This window comes from Pongo abelii, chromosome 13, assembly GCF_028885655.2.
Source record: "Pongo abelii isolate AG06213 chromosome 13, NHGRI_mPonAbe1-v2.0_pri, whole genome shotgun sequence".
NCBI classification, from domain to species: domain Eukaryota; kingdom Metazoa; phylum Chordata; class Mammalia; order Primates; family Hominidae; genus Pongo; species Pongo abelii.
In genome coordinates, this window is record NC_071998.2 from 94,054,212 (window position 1) to 94,081,460 (window position 27,249).

At 30.5% G+C, this 27,249-nt stretch overlaps 1 protein-coding gene and 1 long non-coding RNA gene across 7 annotated transcripts in view; one reads left to right on the forward strand and one right to left on the reverse strand.

Annotated features, from left to right (window-relative positions):
* Positions 1-3,202, reverse strand: part of LOC129047963 (uncharacterized) — a 246,145-nt gene extending 242,943 nt beyond the window's left edge. For 2 of the 4 annotated variants that reach the window (XR_010136445.1, XR_010136446.1), the window contains exon 1: positions 62-193. This is a non-coding gene — a long non-coding RNA (uncharacterized LOC129047963). Of the gene's footprint in view, positions 1-61; positions 194-3,015 lie in introns of those variants that run through there. The other 2 variants (XR_010136444.1, XR_010136447.1) reach the window with 2 other exon arrangements.
* CYLC2 (cylicin 2) lies at positions 165-27,042 on the forward strand. Of its 3 annotated transcripts, none has more exons than XM_054520387.2 (8): positions 166-237; positions 1,885-2,060; positions 3,218-3,322; positions 9,457-9,497; positions 11,035-11,156; positions 12,588-12,744; positions 12,862-14,316; positions 26,878-27,042. In XM_054520387.2, exons 3-7 carry the CDS (start codon positions 3,306-3,308, stop codon positions 13,653-13,655), a joined length of 1,131 nt encoding a protein of 376 aa, XP_054376362.2. In that variant the 5' UTR covers positions 166-237; positions 1,885-2,060; positions 3,218-3,305; the 3' UTR covers positions 13,656-14,316; positions 26,878-27,042. The 3 variants fall into 3 exon arrangements, with proteins under 3 accessions (XP_054376360.2, XP_054376362.2, XP_054376361.2); XM_054520386.2 differs by lacking the exon at positions 166-237 and adding an exon at positions 20,268-20,353 and having other exon boundaries at positions 1,808-2,060; XM_054520385.2 differs by lacking the exon at positions 1,885-2,060 and having other exon boundaries at positions 165-237.
* The last annotated feature ends 207 nt before the right edge of the window (positions 27,043-27,249 follow it).

The following is a 27,249-nucleotide window of genomic DNA, read 5'->3' on the forward strand; positions in this document are numbered from 1 at the left end:
GTAATACTATTCGCCATAAAACACAGTGAAATCTCATCTTGTTATAATAACGTGCACGAACCTGGATGGCATTTTGCCAAGAGAAATAAGCCAGGCACAGAAATATAAACTCTGAATGATGTCACTCATTTGTAGAATCTAACACAAGATGATCTCACAGAAGTGAGGAGTAGAATAATGGTTACCAGAGGCTGGGGAGAATAGCGAAAGGGAGATATGGGAGAAGTTGGTCAATAGGTACAAAGTTAGACATGAAAATAAGTTATGGTGTTCTATTACACAGCAGGGTGACTATAGCAAATAATAATGTATTATGTATTTCAAGAGAGTCAGAAGAAAATATTTGAATGTTGATGTGGTTTGGATCTGTGTCTCCACTGAAGCTCATGTTGAACTATAATCCCCAGTGTTATAGGTGGGGTTTGGTGGGAGGTAACTGGATCATGGGAGTGGATTTCTCATGATAGTTTAGCACCATCCCCTTGGTGCTGGTCTCATGATAGCCAGTGAGTTCTCGTGAGATCTGGTTGTTTTAAACTGTGTAGTACCCACACCCCCAAGACCTGTTGCTCCTGCTCTGGCCGTGTGACATGCCTGCTCCCCCTTTGCCTTCCACCGTGACTTCAAGTTTTCTGAGAACTACTCAGAATCCAGATTCCAGTGTCATGCTTCCTGTACAGCCTGCAGAACTGTGAGCCAATTAAACCTCTTTTCTCTGTAAATTACCCAGTCTCAGGTATTTCTTTATAGCAACACAAGCATGGACTAACACAAATGTGATCACCACAAATAAATAAATGTTTGAAGTGACAAACATGCTAATTACCCTGGTTTGATTATTATACAATATACACATGCATTGAAAACCCACAACTATACCCCATACATATGGACAATTATTACATGTCAATTATAAATAAAACTTTTGGAAATGATACAAAGTATTATACTGTGTAAAATGTCTTAGAATGCATTTAATAAGCTGATTTCTACATTTATATACCCTTTTTATTGTCTTAAATCTTTTGTGAAACAAAGAGGGAGATAAATTGATGAAACATGAATAGAAACATAGATTAATAATAAGTAGATATACAAATCATACATATAGACACATTATATATGCACATGCTACATAAATATGTGAAACACTGACTCATTGAAATTATTACAAGCTTGAAGAATCTACAATTATATATATTGATTTTAAGGATGAAATTATAAGCCATGTTTCTGAGTTGATAACATATTGCAAACTCTTAGGAAATATATCTTGTTCAAGGACCACCTCCCCTAACCTTTACATTGTTATTATAGAAAAAATGAGTTAATGTATACAAATAACTGTATAGTATTTAAAACACTAAAAATATGTACATATACACATTTATAAAGTAGAATATTTATGTTTGAAGACATGATTTCTAAGCTTAAAAACAACCACAAAAACATTACTATATGGTTATAGTGCTGATGCTGAATAGACATTAGCAATATCTAAAGATATTATATATATATTTATATGGCTGATATATATAAATATATGGCTGATATATTCTGATATATTTTTATTAATCCTCATGTTCTACAGTAGACTTTTAGTCTTAACATTTGATATGTTGTAGGCAAAATTTTAAGAAAGGCTCCCAACTACCATTCCTTCGGAGTGTGGGTAGAATTTGTGAATAACAGGAGATAGCATTCCCATTATATGCTACATTATGAAGTACAATTGATCCTTGAGTTAAATACATTATCTAGGTTGCTTGAATCTAACCATTTAAGCCCTTTAGGAAACAACGTTTTTCCTCAACTGATAGTGGTTAGAAAGGCTGAAAAAAGATAAGACTGATTTAACTATGAGGACTCCATGAAATATTTCAGGTTTGAAGATGTAGGGGGAGGTATTTGAGAAGGAACTTAGGCAGTTTCTAAGCACAGAAAGCAGCTCACAGCTGACAGCAAGGAAGAAAACAGAGATATCAGAACTACAGCCACAAGGAATTAAATGCCACCAGCTGAAATGTGCTTAGACATTGATTCTTTCTTTGAGTCTCCAGGTAAGGCACAGTTCAGCTGACAATTTGATTTCAGTCTTGTTAGACCCTAAGCAGAGGACCTAGTTAAACCTGCCTAAGCTTTTGAATTATAAAATTATGAGATAAAAAATGAGTATTGTTTTATGTCTTAAATTTGTAATAATTTGTTATGTAGTAATAGAAGACTGACACATGCTCATTATAAAAATATCATTGGCTCTCTAAGATATTACTAGATCATACACTTTTAATTAAGAATGACAATAAGAGATTAATTAAAGAGATGATAATGCAGAAGGCAAGTATTGCTGGTTGCCCAGTCATTATTTAGATTTTAATGATGATGATAGAGTAAATGCATTAGAGATTAATATTTTCAAAAGGCACTATAGACTATAAAACGCTCAATAAAATATTATAGAATTAGAAATTATATTTTGCTTATTAAACCATCACTTTTCAGGAAAACTTCAGTAGATATTCTCATTAAGTCAGATAGTGAAGTAATCAGATCACAGAAATCTAAATTATGGAAGGCTCCCATCCCAGCTCCAATGCCTCTGTAATTTATCATTGTGTAAGATCAGTTAGAAACTTTGAGTCAAACTACTAATATTTCTGTAGTTTACCTCTTATAGTAGCTTATATTTAATAAAATTATTTCTTAAGACAAAAAATAGCTAAGACATTTTAAAAAGAGCTAAATAAGAGCAACATGTTTAAATGCCTCTCTATATAGTACTAGTATTCACTTATTAATGGAGTAAGATTGTGAGTTTAATAAAAATGTACTAACTCAGATATATTTATAAGTTTAAAAAGCATATAGCTTTAAAATATTTTATGTATGAGCAAACAATACGTTTAAGATGAGAGAAAGATATGTAAAGTTATGCAAATGATTTAACAAAAGTTACAGGAATGAAAGGGAATTTAGGATTACAGCTGATCCTCACAGACAAATGTTTAGACTTACCTTTTTTCCATATCAGTCAATAAGTTACAACTACATGAAAAAAATAAAACAAATATTTTATTAAAGTGTAAAATCAATTGATTACTTTTAAAACTCCTAGCTAGATTTAGTCAGTAATAAGTGAAAGTAAATATTAATCTTAGAATTTTACAGAACATAAAAACACAAGTGTCTCCTTTTGTTTTGCCCCTTTAATTCCAAGTGCTCTTGGCTTCTTTATGATGTCACCTTTCAACATCACCAGTTTGAACTTACAATACTTAAGTCCTGGCAAGTCGTAAGTGGGGAAAATGTCTCTCCCAAGATTGTAAGTCAAATTTTATGTTTTAAAATAACTGAAATACTCGTTAGCTTTACATTTAACTTCTTTAGTATGAAGAGATGTTTATTATATTATTATTGTGCCATTCATAAGCAAAAGATAATGTGTTTAAGCAGACAAAGATTCTCAAGCAACATAATAGATTGTTTTGATTTAAGATATAGCTAGTGCATGCATTTCAGTAAAATAGATACCTGGCTTTGGATAAGTCTTTTTCGTTTGTTTTTTTACTGCTAGTCTTACTTGATTTTTTATCACATTGCATTTTGAGTAATATAAAATAAAATAATTCATGATTTTCAGTCAGGGAACCACTCGAAAATTTCTGAGAATAATTTTTGTGTATGTAATAGTGACTGAAGAGTGTGACTGAATTTTAGAGGAGGCATTATATCACAGTGTTAACCTTTAGTAAAAAGTGGGGCAGCTCTATCCAAATATGACCAACTGAATATTAATTGTATCCCTCTTGCAAAATATTGAGTATGTGAAAGTACTTTGTAATGTAAAGCAGATAATCCAGGCATGAGAAGTTATATGACAATAGTTTACTTATGCTTAATTTATTCTGTGTCAAAATAAGGTAGGTAAAGAACACGTTTCAATTCTGTAAACCTTTTTACAGAGGACATGCAACAAAGGTGAAGGAATGGAGTTTTGCAATATAAAGTATGGGTGGGCCTTCATTTAGCAGTATTGTTAAAGGAAAGATAAAACATGAATATTAAAAATAAAATAGGCTTTCCATAGATACTGGTACCCATTTTGGTATAAAACAATCATTAAAGTATAATTTTTGGTAAAGGTTTAAATGCATTTGTCATGATTACTTCAGAAGCTGAGTAACTTGATGCCTACTATGCAATAATCTGTGTTCTGGCACCTAACATGGCAGAATTACACTATATTTTAATTACTTTCAAATATATAAGCACTGTAAAATATCGATGGTATTATTGTTATCATGAGCATCAAATAGCTTTCAGAGAACTTAACCACAATGGTTAAAAACCTCTTTTTGGTCTTATGACTATTTTTTACGGTGTTATTCTAGTGTAATCCCAAAACATTCTTGTTTTTATATGAGGAAACTCATAGAATTCATAATCAAATGGCCTCACCATTAGCCAGAAAAGCTCACATAAAAAATCTTAATAACAAATTAGCATATTTCTTTGGGTTCAAGTGACAGCTCCCAATTCATTTAACACACAAAATTTAAGATGCAGAAAATTAATTTTCGACTCCATTTGTCTTTTCACTGAATTCTTCTAAGAATGCCAGAGCCTTAGTTTAGGACTTAACATTTCTGTGCCTATGGCTATAAACTTGTATCTGATGAAGAAAATTTTTCTGTTTGAACTCAGTTTTTCCCTTCCCACTTACTCCTTCTCTAATACCTTTGTTCTATCCAAACCTCAACTATACCATTTAATAGTTTCATCTCTTCTGGCCTTGGCCTCAAATTTAGGTTGTGTTAGTCAACTCAGCCCATTTATAATGTTGAATAGAACACCAAATCACAAAGATTTGGTGTGAGATAGGGTATCTAAATATATGAACATTTAAAATTCCAATATTAGCTTCCTGATCTCATATCTAATGCATATTTTACATTTTTCTCTCTATTGAGTAGCATTACTAAAATCCTCTTTTACTATCCTGGTCTGGGGATTCACCTTGATGTAGAGAAGATTTTATAAATCTTGGCACCACTCACATTGTAGTCTAGAAAACTTTTTGTTGGAATAGAGGATTAGAAGGTGCTGGGGGTAGAGGAGATCTAGCATTCTGTCCATTGTAAAATGCATTATAATATGTTTAACAGTACTCCTGGTCTCTATCAACTAGATGCCAGTATCATCACACACACACATACACATAGACAATTGTGACAAGCAAAATGTCTTCAGACATTGCAAAATGTTTTCTGGGCCAGGAGTTCAAAATAAACCCATGCTAAGAAACACTGCTTCAGAAAATGCTAGAGAAAGATAGAGAATCTTAGTACACACAGAGCCATTCCTCAGCAAGACAATAATCCTGGGGCAGTTGACCTTGCCTTTACAGAGATAACTCCTCTAGCAAATACAAGAAGAGTAGCTCAGGCTGCAGTCAGTTCCTAGAAAACTTTCTACCATGTCTTTTACGGACTTCTTTTCCCTGCAGCTGATGCAGATTCCAAAAATCTAGTCAACTGGCAAGATTTCTGGCAATATGCATACAAACAGGAGGTCTATGAACAACTCACATGTAATTGGGGAGATATATCATTTAAATCCTTTGACTTTGAATCCACTATATATTTTTAAAACACATCTAAGCAGAGATACAGTTACAGGCAAGAGTAAAAATGGGTGGATTTTGTGTTTAGGTTAAAATATAATCCAGACTAAAGGGAAAAATAATCAGAAAAACAAACTTGGTTAAATGTTTACCCCTTAAACAATTTTTTTTATGGTGGTAGAATAGAAATAATTTTTCTCTTAAGAAATAAAGTCCCCCATGTCTCTTGCTTCTCTAGTTTTTATTTCAGAAAACTTAATCCTAGTTTTCTTTTCAACGTTGCAAATACATTATATTCTACATTGCTGACAATTGGAAACCTTCTTTACCTCAGAACACACACAGTTACTGAAAATGATTTTGAAGCGATTGAATATATAAGCTTGAAGTGAAGGTGGAATTTTAGCTTCTACATTCCATTTAATCTTGGTAAATATGAGGCATTAATTACTATGTTTCCATATATATATATCCAGACACTTTAAGCATTAGTCCTATTAAAAAACAACAACAACTTTTTGACTTAATAATCACATTTTTCCCTCTTCTTAGGTTAAGTCATTAAATTAGATCTTAGGGATTTAATTTAAAATTGTGAAAATACATTTACATCCATATAAAAATATCTCAAAATAAAAATAAGGGATACGCTAACAGTTTATTCTAAATAAGACAATTTGTAAGTTTTTTTAATAAGAATGTCAAAAATTGACTGCAAATGCACCCTGACCTAGATAATTACTTGACTGTACCAGAGAGGAAAGGAAAGAGATGCTCTCACCAGCAGAGCCAGACTTAAAGAGTGGGAAAATGCTGTCAAATCCAAAAGATCAAATTGCTTTAATTGCTTATCACGTAATTTACATAGTGAGTAGGGACAAGGGTATTTGGTTTATTGCTGTTTTGGTTCCTACAAATGATTCTCACTAAAAATGCAAGAGGTTAAAATGTATTGAACTGTCACTAACTCTAATCCCATAAACACGAAGAAATATATAGAAAACTTTGATCACACAAAAAAGATACATTATGACAGATTCCAGTCAATCCAACTTGCTTTTCTCCAACCAATGGCTGTTCAGTTACCCTATAGAGTCTTGCTTATTTTTGAAGTGAATACAATAAATTATATTGTGTACGTGCTAGTATTTCTGGACTTTTTCTTTCAATATAATATTTCTTTGTATTCATTAAAGTTTCCATATTGCACATATAAGTAATTTATTCCTTTCGATTGCTAAGAAGTATTCCATTACATTTAAATAGCACACTTAGTTTATCCATTCCTTTGTTGATGGACACTTGAGTTGCTTTTAGTTTGAGGGCATTGTGAATAAAATTGCTATGAACATTTTTGTCTAAGTCTTTCTGTGGACTTTGGTTTTCCTCCTTTTCTTTATTTCCTAGAGGAAAAGTTCAATTCACTTATGCAGCTTTTATACGTATTTTAATAACTTATTTCTGTATAATTTGCTTTTGTGTTATTTCAAATTTTAACTAATTTTCCTAAATTTTTATCTTCTAATTTTGCTGATATATAGACATATACTTCATTTAAACTGTTTATCATATCATCATTAAACAAGTATAATTCATTGAACTCTGTATCATATAAACATATTACATTTGATTGGCAGCTTTAACAGTTATTATTATAGATATCACTGGATATCATATTTACCCAATTGTATCCTCTACAAATAAAGACAATTTTACTTCTTCCTTTTCAATCTTAGTGCTTTTATTGCTTTATGAAACAAAATAGGATCTGGATTTAAATGCTGAATAGATACAGTAGGTTTATCTTTGCCTTGTTTCTGATTTTTAAGGAAAGACAGTCAATATTCCTCCAATAAGTTTGATTTTAAAAATAGGCATTATCTAGATGTATTCTATCCATCTGTGGGCAATGTTCTCTATTACTGGTTTTCTCATAATTTTTAATTATGAATGCATATTACTTTCAAAAATTCTTCTGCATATACTGAAATGATCAGATGATTTTTCTTATTTATTTGTCAATTGGAATGATTGCATTGGTTGATTTTAGGTTAAACCAACCCCATATTCTGGAAAGTAAACCAGATGGTCATGATGTATTAGCAATTTTATATGTTTGTCAGTATGATTTTTAAAATTTAAGAAATTATATGTCTATAATAATGTGGGATATTCATCTGTAATATGCATTTTTAGTATTGACCTCAAAAGGATTTGAGTTATTAGCCTCAAAAATGAGTTGGAACATACTTACTCCTCCTCTACTTCTTTTCTTTCACTGTTTTCCCAGTTTCAGTGGAGAGATTTAAAACATTGATTTTAAACATTTTTTTATAATATAAAACATTAAAACTGTAAGTTATTCTCTATGAACTTTTAAGCAGTATTCTATCATTTTCATATATTATCCTATTGTTCAGTTGCTTCTTTTTAAATAGGTTTTTATTGTGATCTCTTTTGGACCACTGGTTCTTTAAAAGGAGCTGTTTATTTTTCAAATATTTATATATTTTCTAGATAATTTCATTATTGACTTCAAATCCAATTGCTGGGTGATTAAATAATATGTCCTAGAAATTATAGAAGAAATTAACAGATCATTCTAATGTACTATTTTGAAAATCTCAAGTTTAATAATGTTTCATGAACTTAAAATCTTTCCTCTTCTAGAGCATTTGGAATAATGCAGTTCATAATCATTGTTGGGCATCAACATTTCTTCAGTAGGATATAAATGTACTTTGACTGGATCTGAATTTAGAGATTCAGATATGGTGGGGCAAATAATTTTGGTGCATGTACTCAGTTTAAGAAAATGATATGCTGGATAACTTATTGGTGAAAACATATTAAATATTATTCAGCTAATACAAATTTTTATAGCACGAAAAAATGTGCCACGTTTTATGCTGCTAGCTTCATTCTTCAGTCAAGGTATCAAGATACTGCTTTTCTATGCTTAAACCTTAAGTTTTACACACTGTCAAATAAACACCACGTGTGTGTTTGTGTATGAGCACAAAAGCCTCAGACTCACTCATGAACAACGATGGCTCTATGTCCAAAATATAATGAAACAATGTAAAATAATATTTCTCTAATAGATCTTAGGACTGGTCTCCATTACCAATAAATAAAAATTAGATTGTAAAACACTCCTTCGTGGGATCAAACATTTTAAGATAGTAATAAAACTAATGGGAATCTATAAATGGAAAACAATTTGCAATATAGTTTTTCAGATTTTCTTTAAAAAGTAATGAATTTCCTTATGAATTTTGTGGAATTATGAAATTCCACACTGACATATATACATGCACACACAAATTCACAGGTGCACACAAAGGCCATTTAATAATTTGGATTTGGTGAAGTTTTTTGAGACTATTTTGAGGATATGCTTTTACATAAGCATAGAGTTTACAAAGTGATACCTTGCTTCAAATTCAATTAAGAAAGTATTTGGAGCATGAACTGGGAAAAATAATTCAACTTTGTTTTTGTAATTTTTTTAAATGTATATTTTCAGATGTGCAATTTGCTTATACACACACACTCATAAACAAATTGCACATATAAAAATATACACACATATGTGATACATGTATGTACATATAGTTTGACCAACCATTATTTAGTACTGTTGTAATTTGAAAACACATTTGCTCATCTCTATTATCCTGGAGATGAAGTAATCTTATATAACAAAAGATATCTGAGATTGTGAAGTATTTCTCTAGTTGTTGATTGCAGGTATTGGAGTATAATAATGACAATTTAAAACAGTGATTTTTATATAAATTAACTAAAGCCTTTCTTTTTTGTTTTAATAGCCAAAGAGTAAACTTTGGGCCATATGATAATTACATTCCAGGTAAGAAAGCATTCAATATTTATTGCAAAACATGTGTGCTTAATTTTATGGTAAGTACTATCCTCCATTCATAGTGATAAAGCAAACATTGCCATGGAATAAAATTGATAATTAACTATTTCCCAAGGAACCTTTCTTATAGGCCCAGTGAACACCTTTTATATATGTTTTGCTTTGTTTTGATTCCAAGGAAGTTTAAGTAAATATGTTCAGTATATGAAAGCCGGAAATAGTTACTTGTTAGAATTCATACAATCAGATATTCTTACAGTTGAAAAGTAATGTAGAAATTGGATAAATAACTTCTTGTTTATGTCAGGAATTTCTTCTACAACATTCCTGATAGATTATATCCAGCTTATAATTGGCCCCAAATTTCTTTACGAGACAAGGCAAAGGTATTTGATTTTGAAGAACTTCAAATATCAAGTATTTTCCCCTCAGATATTGAGCTTAAATAGAATTTTTTTCTGTACATTTTTCCCATTGTTCCTATTTTCTTTAGAAAACTCATAGGAAATGTCTATTATTTCCACACATTAATGCTGCATGTATCTAAATACAGTGATGAAATCTCTCATTGTCCTCATTGGTAACTTAAATAACTTTAATGATTTGTATTATAGTTTCCAGATTACTTCACCTACCCAGTCACCATTCTGTAGGCTTTTTGTCATTTTCCTTTACAAAATATGTCACCTATAACAATACCATTCTTGGGTGTATAGCATTTACCACCCCCCCCCCCTTCTTTTTTTCCGAGACGGAGTCTTGCTCTGTCGCTCAAGCTGGAGTGCAGTGGCGTGATCTCGGCTCACTGCAAGCTCCGCCTCCTGGGTTCACGCCATTCTCCTGCCTCAGCCTCCTGAGTAGCTGGGACTACAGGCGCCCGCCACCACACCCGGCTAATTTTTTGTGTTTTTAGTAGAGACGGAGTTTCACCGTGTTAGCCAGGATGGTCTCGATCTCCTAACCTCGTGATCAGCCCGCCTCGGCTTCCCAAAGTGCTGGGATTACAGGCGTGAGCCACTGCGCCCGGCCGCATTTACTCTTGTAGCTTGGAAAGTTATTATTAACTAAGGGGATCTTAAGTCTTAGCACTTAGATTAAATCATATATTTACTGAATATTTATGCTGGCATTGTGCTAAGTACTATGGGAGCTACAGAAGTAGTTAACTTATTTTCTGTTATTAATAAAATTGTATACTAACCAAAAGCATAAAGCAAAAACCTAGACTGGAAGAGATAGATTTAAAAGGAAACAGTAAAACTGAATCTTTCCATTTATATTATAGTTACGCTAGTTTTGCAATGACTGCTTTATATAGTTATCTGTAAAACTGCTCAAAATAGAAAAAGCAATTTTTATTTTCTCATATTGATAACAGAAAATTGCAAACATTACCAAATACATGAAATCATAATTTGAATCACTTGTTTATTCATGTACATGATATACGTTGCACGTAATGCCATTTCAGCTATGATGGAATTCTATTCACTCCAAAATGTGTTTTTTGTCTCCCTCATTTTAGTCAGTGAATTAAGTAAAAAATCATGGAATCAGCAACACTTTGCCCTGTTATTTCCCAAACCACAACGGCCAGGAACCAAAAGGAGATCAAAACCTTCTCAAATACGGGACAATACGTTTCCTGTAAGCATTGGAAAGATTTTATACTTATCAGTAATAAGTAATAACTTAGTAATAATTATAACCACAATAAGTAATTATAATTAGTATTAAGTAATCACTAAGTAGCAAGCTTGTGAAATCTTGTATAGTTGTATGTGTTATAGATCAAAGCTGACCAACAAGTTTCTGCAATGATGGGAATATTTATCTCTGTAGTCCAATGAAGCTATTAAATACTTGAAATGAGGCTAGTGCAACTAAGGAATTGAATTTTACATTTAAATTACATTGAATTAAAGTAAATTCATATGTGGCTATGAAATGCCCTATTGAACAGCACAGTTAGAGATAATTTAAAGTCTACCACTTAAAGAAAATAGATATGTTTTATCTGCATTTTACTGTATACAGTTGCCCCCTTTATTTCATATTAACTATATTTTTAAGTAACCACACATTATAAAAATTGTTTCCAAGAAGCACAAAATTATGGAGTTCCTGATGTTAGAGTTAGTGTGAACATTCAGGAAATGTTCTACAGCTGGAGAAAACTCTCATTTGAGTCATGGGATTACATTATACCTTTAATGCTTCCTCAGTTCTGTAATATAGAATTCAGGATTCAGAGTATTGGAAAATAAATATTTTCCAATGTTTCTGGAGTCAACATAGGATATGCATATGTTCAAAGAAAAGTTTTCACAAAATAAATGTATCATTAACTTGTTTATTTTTAAAAATGTAACCCATTAATAGTGAACAAAGTTCTTTTTTTCTTGCTGAATTTATTTTTCCATTTTTGTTAATATTTTTACAGAGATTAGCTATTTTTGCCATTCAGTTTTGTACATATTTAATTAGAAGTTGAAAACAAAATGCATAATTTCTCTCAAATTAACATTCTCTGTTACAGATTTCATTATTTCAGTTACCAATCTGATGATACTCAATTTGTATCTGCCAAGCAATAGGAGTTTCAGGCTTTTATCTTTAACCATGAGTAGCATTCTAAATTCCAGAGACTCTGAAAATGAAAATAGACTAAGACATGCCTCAACCTGAACTATTAGATATTAGAGAATAGTTTCTGATTTACCTAGAAATAGAAGGTGGGCAAGATATTCCAAGAAATCTCAAGAACACAGAGTTTAAAAAGCCTCCTATGATTCTGAAGATATGCTATGAGTCTACCAATTTGAACCTAAAATCCTGAGGGAACTATGAAGATCCTATAAACTGAAAGTAAGCTCCAAATGTGGCATGATTATTCACTAGTTTAAAAAAAGGATGAAAATAAAAAAGCAAAATAAAGGATGAAATCTCAAACTTCCCCATTTTTTAACAAAAGCTAAAATCTTTTTATGGTTGAAGTTAAAATATATTTGGGATATACTAATAAAAACTGTATTATTCACCCACAAGTTGTTCATCATTATTGTAAACATCTTTCAGATAATTGATGAAGAAAAATTAAGAGGAGATCGTAGACAACCATTATGGATGTACCGTTCTTTAATGAGAATTTCTGAAAGACCATCCGTTTATTTAGCTGCCAGGAGGCAGCCTCTCAAACCAACTCATACTGTCAAGGTGGATTCTAAAGCAGCAGGTAGAGAAAACTTACTGTTTTTATATTATCTCTGTAATTTTCTGATTAGGTTTCTATTAGAATTTTATCAAGTTTGGATTTTCTCATTTTAAGAAATATTTCAATATTTATCCCCAGAAATTGGTAAGAAAGGTGAAGACAAGACATTACAGGAGGACACAACAGATTTGGAATCAGAATTAAAACAAGGAAAAAAAGATTCAAAGAAAGACAAGGATGTAGAGAAAGGAAAAGATGACAAGCTCGATGCAAAGAAAGATAGCAAAAAGGGTAAAAAGGATGCAGAGAAGGGCAAAGACTCAGCTACAGAATCTGAAGATGAAAAACAAGGTGCAAAGAAAGATGACAAAAAAGATAAAAAGGATTCAAAGAAAGGCAAAGACTCAGTAACAGAATCTGAAGATGAAAAAGGAGGTGCAAAGAAAGATAACAAAAAAGATAAAAAGGATTCGAAGAAAGGCAAAGACTCAGCAACAGAATCTGAAGATGAAAAAGGAGGTGCAAAGAAAGATAGTAAGAAAGGCAAAAAGGATTCAAAGGGCAAGGATTCAGGCATAGAATTACAAGCTGTAAAAGCAGATGAAAAGAAGGATGAGGATGGAAAAAAAGATGCAAACAAAGGTGATGAATCGAAGGATGTCAAGAAGGATGCCAAGAAAGATGCAAAGGAGATTAAAAAAGGTAAGAAAGATAAGAAGAAGCCCAGTAGTACAGACAGTGACTCAAAGGATGATGTCAATAAAGAGTCTAAGAAGGACACCAAGAAAGATGCCAAGAAAGATACTGAGAAAGAATCTGCTGATTCAAAGAAGGATGAAAAGAAAAATGCTAAGAAGAATGCAAAGAAAGATGAAAAGAAGGATGCAAAGAAAGATGAAAAGAAATCCTTCTTTTCATCCAAGGGCAAGTAGGCCTTGGATAAGAATTCGAACTGAAAGAATAATTCAAAAGCGTATTTGATGAAACAATAGTGGTAGTCTGCAGCTGAATTTGTGAGAAAACAAGAGGGCTCAAAGAATTAAATAATTTTTAAAAGGTGGTAAAGAAGGATACAAAGGAGAACTCAGAAGAGGTTTATAAAAATATATAAGAAAGATGTTAAGAAAAATTAAAGAGGTATGCATTGAAAGACTTGAAGAATACATATACTTAAATTTGGGGATATGAAGGATTCAATGAATGATCTCTAGAAAGATTTAAAGAAGAATATTCAGATAAGGATGTTGAAGATAATGACACTAAATCTATGGACACACACACACACACAGACAGCTTAATAAAGGCTTAAAAAATCCAAGGAGACAGATGTATCTATAGATTTAAAATAATCTCAAGCTGCATCCACAGATACAAAGAAATATAGGAGCCATGACATGAAGTTAAACACCTTGTAGAAAGCCTACTTTCAAGTAAATATAGCATTCCTTTGGAAGAAAAAAAAAAAGTAAAAGAAAAGAAAAAAAATGTATTACCGCCTGATGAGCCTACATCTTTCTTTCTGAAGTTTAAACAACCACAGTCATGTTTATGGTTGTCGGATGTCACACTTCCAATCCAAAAGAAGCACACTTGGTAAGTCAGTTTTGTTTTGTTTATTTATTTATTTATTTTTTGAGATGGAGTCTCTCTCTGTCGCCCAGGCTGGAGTGCAGTGGCGCGATCTCGGCTCACTGCAAGCTCCGCCTCCCGGGTTCACGCCATTCTCCTTCCTCAGCCTCCCGAGTAGCTGGGACTACAGGCGCCCGCCACCACTCCCGGCTAATTTTTTTGTATTTTTAGTAGAGACGGGGTTTCACCGTGTTAGCCAGGATGGTCTCAATCTCCTGACCTCGTGATCCGCCCGTCTCGGCCTCCCAAAGTGCTGGGATTACAGGCGTGAGCCACCGTGCCCGGCTAGTTTTGTTTTATTTTAAGCCAGATTGAATTAATTCTTGTCTTTTTCATTTTTGTGGGTACACAGTAGATGTAATAATAATTGAACCAAATTATAATTAGATAGGAGGAATAAGTTCAAAAAATCTATTATATAGCATGGTGACTATAGTTAATGACAATATATTGTATTCTTGAAAAATGCTAAGAGAATGAACATTGTGCTCTCATCGCATAAATAATAACCATGTGAGGTGATGCTTATGTCAATTAGCAAGATTTCAGGATTCCACAATGTATACATGCTTCATAACATCATATTGTACACGATAAATATGATTTTACTGATCAAATTAAATAAATTTAAAATAATAAAAATCGAACCAATGTAAAGGTTCAAATTGACACTGTTCTTATATTATCTCTGTAATTTTCTGAGTATGTTTCTTTTAGAATTTTATGAAGTTTGGACTTTCTCATTTTAAGAAATATTCAAAGAACATGGCGAGACAACCAAATAAATGAAGCTTTAAAAAGTGTCCATGGAAAGGTTAAGGAAGTCTCTAATTAGGGAGAGGTTACTAGCTTATGATAGATGATATTATTACCAATTAAGCATCCAAAGTTTTAAAATAGAAAATAGTAATCAATTTACTTTTATTGAAAGAAGGATGAAAATCAAAATTGTTTATTACTGACAAGAACAAATTTAAATGAGGTATATGAAAGAGCTACTTGATAAATGGCTAAATACTTCACAAAACTAAATTCACCAGAATTTAACAGAGTGTAACAGAATAAGAATATATACATAATATTTATTTAGATGTGGAAACAATTAACTTACTGTCTTTAAAACTATATTAAACTCTGTCGTGACCCATAAGTCCTATTGATTTGAGGAAAAAATAAAAAGCAATATTGGGCAAAATGAAATATCCTTGAACTTCTCAATTAAACGACAATTCATTTATTTCTGATTTAACATTTTCTTAAATAAACTCAATGTTGCTGCAGAACTTGCAAAATGATTTTCTCTTCTCTTTATTCTTCCTGACATAAACTTTGGATGCAACATAAAGCTTCTCTTGGACATTAAAGGAAGGGTCTCCTATTCTGTATGTTCTCAAGAGCTAGCTTCCAAGGAACAGTAAGGAATAATTGTTTTTCTTTAACATTCAACATTGGGTCCTGTCCTTCCTGAATCAACTACTAAGAGTCAGTGGTTATTGTAACTCATGATCTGCCAGGTGATCACACCTTGTTAGCCTGGGTCAGCTGTAGTGGCAGAGGGAGTCAAATCCTAGCCCTTTGTTTTCCTCCCACTCCCTCTAGGAACCTGCTCATCATCTTCCTCTGCTTATAGTAGAATTATGTGTTGAGATTGCTAAACTTTTCTGGAAATGTTACCATCTCTCTGAGGATTTAGGAAATCATTTCAAATCCTCTTTTTCCTCTATAAAAAGGCCCTTAAGATTATTTTCACCAATAGGATTCAAAAGTCAGGTTTTAGATTGAAATGTAAAATGACAGAAAAATTGAGCTTCTACCTTTAATATCCTACTGAGGTGCACCATCACCAGGAACTTTCATGTAGTTAAATTTAATAGCAGTGTCCTTTTATTCTAGTACCTCTTCATTTACATCTATGTTGTTTTCTCAGTTATTCCAATAAAAAATAAAAATGAAAAAAATGGCTTTACATACCATTCTTATGCTGTTGAATCTTATATTTAAACCTAGTATTTACTTATTTACTCAGCTCCATATTCCCATATCCAAATACTTAGTTAAGGCATCTAGTTGACTAGCTTCCAGGTATCTCAAAATTAACAAATCCCAAAGGGAACTGTTGACGTCCCTCCACCAATGCCTCTTTCTCCTCAAGTTCTAGCAAACCCATTAAATGATGCTGGTATCCAGTCTGTAGCTTAATCCAAAATCAGTGAGTCATCCCTAATTACTCTTTTTTCTTCACCCTGCCTACTAGTAGTAAGTCCTATCCTGTCTACCTGCAAAATACTTGAATTGGTATAATTCATTACATTTCTACCACTTCTGTACACTAGAAGTCCAATCAACCATTATCTCTTACTTGAAAACTTCTGTACACTAAAAATCCAAACAACCATTATCTCTTACCTGAAAACTCCAAAGCCCTCTAAGTGCAGGGGAAGCCCCTGCTTCATGTCTCTCCACAACACCATATCCTATTCTCCATATAGAAACCATCATGTTTCTCCGTTGGTCAAAGCTTTCTAGTGTACTGATGCCACACTTACCATCAACTTTTCTTTTGCTCTGGCTTATAAATCCATTAATGCTCTGTGTGCTGACTATTTATCTGCCCTCATGTGACAACACTATTCCTTTTGTCTACCATGCACTTGTTGCATTGGATTTTTAAAAATATTTTACCACATGTAACCTTACAATATTAAGCCTTTACACTTGTTCCTTCTCTGTAGAATGCAATTCTCCTAGAACATCACATTGTTGACTCCTTCAAAATAGTCATTCTCAGCTTACATTCTACATTTCCAGATATTTTTCATAGACTAATTTATTTTTTGACACAGTGTCTCTCTCTGTTGCCCAGGCTGAGGTACATTGGTGTGATCACAGCTCACTGCAGCCTCAACCTCCCCAGGCTCAGGTGATTCTCCCACCTCAGCCTCCCCAGTAGCCTCAACCTCCCCAGGCTCAGGTGATTCTCCCACCTCAGCCTCCCCAGTAGCTGGGACTACAAGAGCTCTTCACCACACCCAGATAATTTTTGTATTTTGTAGAGATGGAGTTTTGCCATGTTGCCCAGGCTGGTCTCCACCTCCTGGGCTCAAGCAATCCACCGCCTCAGCCTCCTCAAGTGCTTGGATTACAGGAATGGTACTATCAAAGACTAGGTGTTAATAATTACATCATGGAGAATGGGGTAACCACCTCTTCAAACATTTATCCTTTGTGTTAAAAACAATACAAATATGGACACAGGGAAGGGAACATCACACACTGGGGCCTGTCAGCGGGTGGGGGGCTAGGGGAGGGATAGCATTGGGAGAAATACCTAATGTAGATGACGGGTTGATCGGTGCAGCAAACCACCATGGCACATGTATACCTATGTAACAAATCTGCACGTTGTGCACATGTACCCCAGAACTTAAAGTATAATAATAAAAAAATTATTGTACTAAAAAAAATACAAATATACTTTTATAGTTGTTTTTAAATGTACAATTAAGTTATTATTGACTATAGTCACTACAATGTGCTATCAAAAAGTAGGTCTTAGTCATTTTTTTCTAATTTTTGTGCATTAACTATTCTCATCTCTCCTTCAATTCCCCACTACCTTTTCCAGACTCTGATAATCATGCTTTTATCCTCTGCCTCCATGAGTTTGTTTTAATTTTCAGATACAACCAATGAGAGAGAATATGCAATGTTTCTCCACATCTTTGCCAACACTTTTATCTTTGTTACACTAGCCAATTTATATATATCACTTATATATACAAACATACATATATGTACACACATACATATATGTATATATACACATACGTATATGTATATATACACACACACATATATGTATACACATTGAATTTATTACATTTTACATGTATGTGTATATATATATATACACATGTCAATGTAGCAAAAATAGAAGATAAAATTTAAAATAACATCATTTTCAGTAGCATCAAAAATATGCAATAATTTTATTATCACTAATTGATTCAAACTTATTTTCATGAGAAATCAATACAATCAATCTTAAACAAATAAGGATTACAGAAAAAGGGCACAGAAGTTATAAGTCATATACCAAGTTAATTATGTACCAAGTGAAAAGTCTTATACCAAATTACTTCATAATCAAGAAAATGCTTGTAAAAGCAGTGGCAAATTTCAAAATTATTGCATAATTATAATCATATTCAAGTTATCTCACAAATGCTTAATCCACAAAATCTTTTTTAAGTTAAAATAACAGCAGCAGCAAAAATGACTACTATTTATTTACTACTATTTGCTAAACACTTTCCTTGTATTATCACTTAATCCTCACAATCCTAATATATCTCCATTTAATTGAAGCTCAGAAAGGTTAAGTAACAATAAATTTGCACAGATAGTGCAAAACCAGAATTTGAGTCTGAATGAATCTCATATGACACCAACATTTAGACTGCGGTTATGTAGTGTAATTGTTTGTGGATTTGGGAGAATTTTTCTTTAGCACCACAGGTTCGGTTTCTTCTAATCCTATGTATCTTTATTTGCAAAAATGTATAGTTGTGTTAAAATTACATAAAATTATATTATTAGTTTAAAGATCTGCTACAGAATTTAAGAAGGTAGTTGTTCTATTCATAATTGCTCACCATCAGCCTCTCCTCCTACTACTGATCCTACTCTCTATACCCTTTGTGTCTGCTCAGTAAGTATTGCACATTGCTTAGTAATTTACATTAGTTGTATTTGCAGGAATGTGCTGTATTGAACAAATATGGAAATTAAAAATATGCATTAGAATCCTAGATCAACCATTATGTAATAATAAAAAGGGACTAAGAAGCAGGATGTAAAACATTAAAGTCAAAGAAAAATGGAAGACTACTAGTGTACACCTAAGAATATTGATTCTGGAAACCATTTCAAAAAATAATAACTAGATATAAGATTATCTGCTAATGATTACTAATGTTCTCTAACCCCTCCAACATAAGGACTTCCTTGGTATATATGCACTGAGAGAGTCACAATTAACATTGAAACAGTACATACATGCATATATGCACATACGAATAAAAGGCTTTGTTTTTATTATTTTATTATTTTTGCACCAAGAGGACAACATGCATTGTTCTCCGTTCTTCTCTTTTGTGAATTTGTAAGCTGTTTGAAGATTTTTTACCCCCATTCATTTTGCTTAACTTTTAGTGTAACTTTAAAACAGGTTTTTCAAGTACTAGAGGACATGAAATACTTATGTTTCATAAAAAATGTTTTATATCTAACATTGTCACATAGCTTTGATGGCTAAGTAACTTACTGAATTTTGGTACTTTAGGTTGAGGAACTTAAGCTATTTCTATAGAAAAGGTGACAGTCATTCTGTAATGGTACTTGAAACCTGATAAAACCACATGAGTGACAAAAATGGGGTCCAAGTGAAGCTAACCGATTTTGAAAAATGGGGGAGGGAGGGATGGCTAAGAAGATAAGGCACCATTAATACAATTCCAAAAGTGCTCAATTTTGCAAGAGATGGCAAAATCCAAAACCATTGCTCTGTGGGTTTATACAGTAAAGTTTTCTAAAGTTTATTTATGAAGTAAAAAGAAATGTTGCCTCCAGAGAAAAAGGTATGTCTAAGGGTCATAAACATCCTAAACTCACATGCAAGTGTTGTAGCTATTTGCATTATTTTTTATACAAAGTTTGGCCTCTTTAAAAAGTGAGAGTCCAGGAAAAATACGAAAGGAATTTTGAAAATGATATTATTCCAATTCTCTTTGCAACATATATCTTCTTTGTCAAATCACAAAGTAATAACTTGCTAATACTTAGATCATTCCCTTTTTTTTTTTTTTTTTTTTTTTTTGGTCAAATCTTATTCTGTTGCCCTGGCTGGAGTGCAGTGGCATGATCTCAGGCTTACTGCAATCTCCACCTTCAGGTTCAAGTGATTCTCCTGCCTCGGCCTCTCTTGTAGCTGGGATTACAGGTATGCATCACCACATCCAGCTAATTTGTATTTGTTTTGTTTTGTTTTGTTTTAGTAGAGATGTGGTTTCACCATGTTGGCCAAACCTCTGCCCTCAAGTGATCTGCCCACCTTGGCCTCCCAAAGTGCTGGGATTACAGGCGTGAGCCACCATGCCCTGTCGTTAAGGCAGGCAAATATATGAGGCAAATATATACAGCCCCTGGTCTCCTTTCAGTCATTTAGTATTTTTGTATCATGTTCCTTCAGGTCTATTTTTTTAACCATTGGACAATACCTCATTAGTAAATATACCAGATGAAATAATTCTGGTGTTTTGAACATACTGAATATGGTCCTGAAGACACCGAATAATTTCTAAGGGAGCACAGTTCCATTTTAAGCCTTGTATATAGTTTATGATAGTTTTTATAGTTATTCTTTTTTAAATGATTCAAATGCAAGTTCTTCCCTTAGCCTAATCTGAGCCCTAATCCATAATAAAATGAAATTGCTTCTGTAAATAAAGCAAAATATGAATAAAAGTATTGTGGAAAGTATCCAGTGATAATATCTAAATAATGATTGAGTTTTCTTATCAGGCTGAACTATTTGGCAAACATGTAAACAGAAACCTACTCCAGGTGTTAAATATGTTCAATAATCAATCTTATAGTTATTAATAAGTTATTATACATGGTAATTTTTTATAGTTTCTCAGTTATTGGATGCAAAAGAAAATAGCTGCCATAGTCATCACATTAGCAGTTTTATGGTAGGCAAAATCAAAGAATTTCAGGGTATGTACAGAGAGGATATGTGAGTAACAAATCATGGCATGGTTTAGTTTGGCATTGGGATAAAACAGTTAAATTTATAAAAATCCATAAACTTTGAAAGTGCATTTCTGTTCATTGGAAAAAAAAGAAAAGGGTATGGTTTTATTGATAGCAAGGTAAGGGTATGGTTTTATTGATAGCAAGATTAAGAACCAAAAATGCACTTCAAAACCAAAGATTAAGAACCAAAAATGCACTTAAAAACAAATTATATATATGTAAATATATTATAAATATATAATATATTGTATAAATATATTATATCTTTATTATATATTTTATATAATAAATATATAATATATAAAGTTATATATTTCTAAAATATATGAATATATTATTATATTAATATATATTCATTATAATATATAATTATATATTATATATAATAATTAATATTATATTAATTTTAATATTATTATGTTAACATGTATAATATAATATATTCTATATATTATATGATATATAATATATTCTGTATATTATATGATATATAATATATTCTGTATATTATATGATATATAATATATTCTGTATATTATATGATATATAATATATTCTGTATATTATATGATATATAATATATTCTGTATGTTATATGATATATAATATTCTGTATGTTATATGATATATAATATTCTGTATGTTATATGATATATAATATTCTATATGTTATATGATATATAATATATTCTATATGTTATATATAATATATAATCTATTCTATATAATAAATTTACAATATATTATACATATATAATACTCTAAAATATATAATATATCATATAAATCTCTAATATGTATTATAAATATATTTAAATATAAATTAAATATATTTATTTATTTATATGAATTTAATTATTAAATTTATTAATTTAATAATTAAATTTATAAATTTCATAATTAAATTTATTAATTTAATATTTATATTATTTTAATATTAAATTTATATTAATTTAATTATTTTATATATATAAATTAAATATATATTATATATTTATATAATATGTTTCTATATATAAATATATATGTAAATATATTTTTATATATAAATATATATAAATATATGTAAACATATATTTTGATATATAAATATATGTAAACATATATTTTGATATATAAATATATGTAAACATATATTTTGATATATAAATATATATGTAAACATATATTTTGACATATAAATATATATGTAAATATATATTTTGACATATAAATATATGTACATATATTTATATATACATATATATTTATATACATATATGTAAATTTTTATATATAAATATCTATGTAAATATATATTTATATATATGAATATATATATAAATATATATAAATATATAAATATATATTTATATATAAATATATAAATATATAAATATATATTTATATATAAATAAATATATATATATAAATATATAAATATATATTTATATATAAATATATAAATATATATAAATATATAAATATATATATAAACATATAATATACATATATATTGTAAATAGATAATTTATATTATAACTATAATATATATTATAAATTTATAATATATATTATAACTATAATATATATTATAAATTTATAATATATATTATAACTATAATATATATTATAAATACATGATATATATTGTAAGTACTATATATTATGAATATAATATATTCATAATATATATTGTGAATATATTATATTCACAATATATATTATAAATATAATATATTCACAATATATATTATAAATATAATATATTCACAATATATATTATAAATATAATATATTCACAATATATATTATAAATATATTGTATTCACAATATATATTATAAATATGTTATATTCACAATATATATTATAAATATGTTGTATTCACAATATATATTATAAATGTGTTGTATTCACAATATATATTATAAATGTGTTGTATTCACAATATATATTATAAATGTGTTGTATTCACAATATATATTATAAATGTGTTGTATTCACAATATATATTATAAATGTGTTGTATTCACAATATATATTATAAATGTGTTGTATTCACAATATATATTATAAATGTGTTGTATTCACAATATATATTATAAATGTGTTGTATTCATAATATATATTATAAATGTGTTGTATTCATAATATATATTATAAATATATAATAAAAAATATGTTTACAATATATATTATAAATATATAATATATAAATATATTAAATTTAATGTTAAATATATTTAATATAATTTAATGTATTTAATATATATTTAATATATAAATATATATTATATGTAATATATTTATATATTACATGTTATATATTATATAAATATATTATATATAAATATAATATATATTATATAAATATATTTTATACATATTAATGTAATATATATTATATAAATATATTTGATATATATTAAGATAATATATATTATATAAATATATTTCATATATAAATATATTATATATTATATAAATATATATTATATATAGTAATATAATATATTACATAAATATATTTTATATATAAATATAATATATTATATAAATATATTTTATATATAAGTATAATATATTATATAAATATATTTTATATATAAGTATAATATATTATATAAATATATTTTATATATATAATATATATATCAAAATAAGACTCCTTTTTATTCTTTTTTCTCTAAACTTCCCTTCTCACTTCATTTCATTCATTTCATCTTCCATCACTGATACCCTTTCTTCCAGTTGATCGCATCGGCTCCTGAGGTTTCTGCATTCTTCACGTAGTTCTGGAGCTTTGGCTTTCAGCTCCATCAGCTCCTTTAAGCACTTCTCTGTATTGGTTATTCTAGTTATACATTCGTCTAAATTTTTTTCAAAGTTTTCAACTTCTTTGCCTTTGGTTTGAATTTTCTCCTGTAGCTCGGAGTAGTTTGATCGTCTGAAGCCTTCTTCTCTCAACTCGTCAAAGTCATTCTCCGTCCAGCCAATTTTAACGTAAATCACCTTTAAAGTATTTCTCTTGAGTGTTCCTTGGACTCTCTACTTGACCAGCACTCCACCTTTCAGAGTAGCTCGTTTTTGTCTATGACTAATATTGCCCTTTAGAAAATGTCTTTCATAAAATTTTGCCTTTTAGAAAATGTCTTTCTTACATCTAGTTATAAACTCGGACAATGTATCATCTAACCTACTAGTTTCATATCTTGTTTTGTCCCCAAAATACCAATATCTATTCCACTGTTCTACCCTAAATACCTCTGTAACCAGGTAAGATGCAAAGACAGAAACTAATCTCAACTGCTAATTCCCGTTAATGCTCAGATCTGGAAATTATATATATACCTAATTCTATATATATAATATGTAATTATATATACATACATATGTGTATATATGTATCAATTATCTATCTATATGGATTTGGATAATTGGTAATTCATAGTATCAATCATCTATCTATATAGATTTAGATAGATAATTGATATTATCTATATCTACATATACACATGTATGTCTCAGATATAGGTACAGACATAGAATTTTTCCATCTGGCATATTTAAAAATTAGTTACTTTCTAATGGTTAAAAAACGGACAAGATGGAGCATAATGTATATCAGATATAGATACCTAATTGGGAACAACTTAAATAAAAGCTGATAAATTATTGGGTAACAGAGTGGCCTAAATAAGATTCAGGGAAAGCAGCAGTCACTGGCCACAGAGGTTAAGTGCAACGGTCAAGGAATAAGCTGTGGGACAGCTCTTCTCTCTAGCACATTGCCATGGAAGATCTATGCCTGCTGCTCTTTCTAGACAGAAAAATAAGACAGGATTTTAATAAATTATAATTTCAGTAGTTGTCATATGTATATGTGTATCCACAAGCCATTGATCCCATCAGTGTTCTGTTTTCTGCTATTTATTACTACTAAGGCGTTTTATATTCTAGTACAGGATTTTTTGTGAGAGGAGCCACAATTTTTTAATCTCTATCAGTTACCTATTAATTTCAGGTTGTTGTTGTACCTGGTCATTAATCATTGTTTATAAAAAGAGACAGGAAAGGAAAATTAAAATTTCATATGGATTGATTCAGTTGATTTACAAGGAAAGACAACTTCCTCTTAGGAAGAGATATTTTGTCTTAGGTAAAGTAACTTAATGACATAAGGGATGGCTGAACATGAAAGATGAGGCCCCAGTGCATAGCACATATGGAACTTTACATTAGAAAAAAATAATTCATCTACATAAGAGATAAGCTCTTTGTTTTTGAAAGGGAAGGAAAATAGCTGGCATTTCTTGCTGGAGAAAGTTATCACAAGTGGAAAGGTTACCCTAGAAATAAAAGATATAAGAAAACTGAAATTTACCTTTATGTGTAATAGCCATCTAATTTTAAAACAATGATGTTTAATATGTAATTCAAAGGGATTTTTTTCATATTGTTTTCATCTGCTGTCCCATACCTGCAATAAAAGTCATTTGAGTAAGTGGCTTTGCTTTGATGATACTTAAGGGGAAGAAATGGATAATTAATTGGGCTAAGCATGATAGTAAAGAGGAGAATGGGATTTCAAAAGGGGATTTAAGGTGGGTGGCATTTGTGAAGAAAGCTTAAAAATGAAAATTATTAGAATATGTCCTAGTAACACCCAACTTTCCCTAAATTCAAAAAATATTACAAAGTTGGAAAATATTAAAGATCATTATAGTTTAAATTTTCCTATGTAAACAAAGTAAAGGGCATCTACAGAATGTTGAAAGTTTGAAACTTTATGGACTTATTTATTTCATAAAGGGCTCTCTAACTTGTACACAAATTAGAGGTTTAGTTAATTGCTCCTAATTTGGTTTACTGAACAAATTGATCTGAAATAAAGTACGCTTTTCAATTATGTTTAGCAAGTTTCACTCATCTCTTCAGAAACTTCTGTTTCATTTCCTCCATTTATACAAACCTACATGTTAACATGTTCACAATATATATTTTCCTAAAGCCAGGACAAAGAATATCAATTGGACCCTCTGTAACTTTTCCTAGATATAGTTGGTAACTTTTTCTTAGAATGTCTGCATTAGGGGTAGATTGGTTTGCTAGGACTGCCATGACAACAAACCACAGAGGGGGTAGCTTAAATAATAAGCTATTTTCTCACTGTTCTGGAAGGCTAAAAGTCCAAAATCAAGATATTGGCAGGGTTGATTTCTTCTCAAGCCTCTCTCCTTGGCCTCTATATGGCTATGTTTTCCCTTTGTCGTCACATGGTCTTTCCTCTGTGCCAATCTGTGTTCTAATCTCTTGTAAGACCAGTCATGTTGCATTAGGGTCCATCTTAATGACTTCATTTAACCTTAATTACTTCTTTAAAGGCCTTGTCTACCCAGTCACATTCTGTGTTGCTGGAAGTTAAGACTTCAACATGTGAATTTCAGGGGAGACAATTTATCCCACAACAAAGTTATATGAGATCAGTTTTTTAGTTTTAATCACTCAGAAACCTAAGGTTCTGAAGTAATATCTTCAGTTGAGTAATTTGTACTCATTTTTTGGTAGAAAGTCTAATTTGTTTAAACAATGAGGAGAACTTTATGACGTAATTGGAGTCCACGTATTTTCAAAACTTCAACATTTGGTAGATGCCCTTTACTTTACCACTACCTCTGGGAGAAGCTTTAGCATCTCATTTGACTCTGATTTGATTGTGTTCCAGAACTACCATGAAGATGGATTGGACATTACACCACACTGGAAAAGTGAAACATCTCATTCAGTTGGTGATCTTCCTGTCATGAAAGTTGCTTGACAGCTCTAATTATGAATTGAACACATTAAACACCTGGTGAAATTATCAATTAAAATCATCTACTCACCATAATTATTTGTGTCTAAGTTTCTGTGAGTTATGACCTACCTCACAACCATCTACACATGGTTGTCAATGGCATTGGTTTTGCTAAATTATTAAAACAATCTTTGTTAAAATTAGTTTTTCTATCGTTCTACCTGGACCTGGTCTTCAGTTCAATATGGAAGGAATGGAAGAAATCTGTTCTCCTTTACCACACAATTTCTTTGTCAGAAC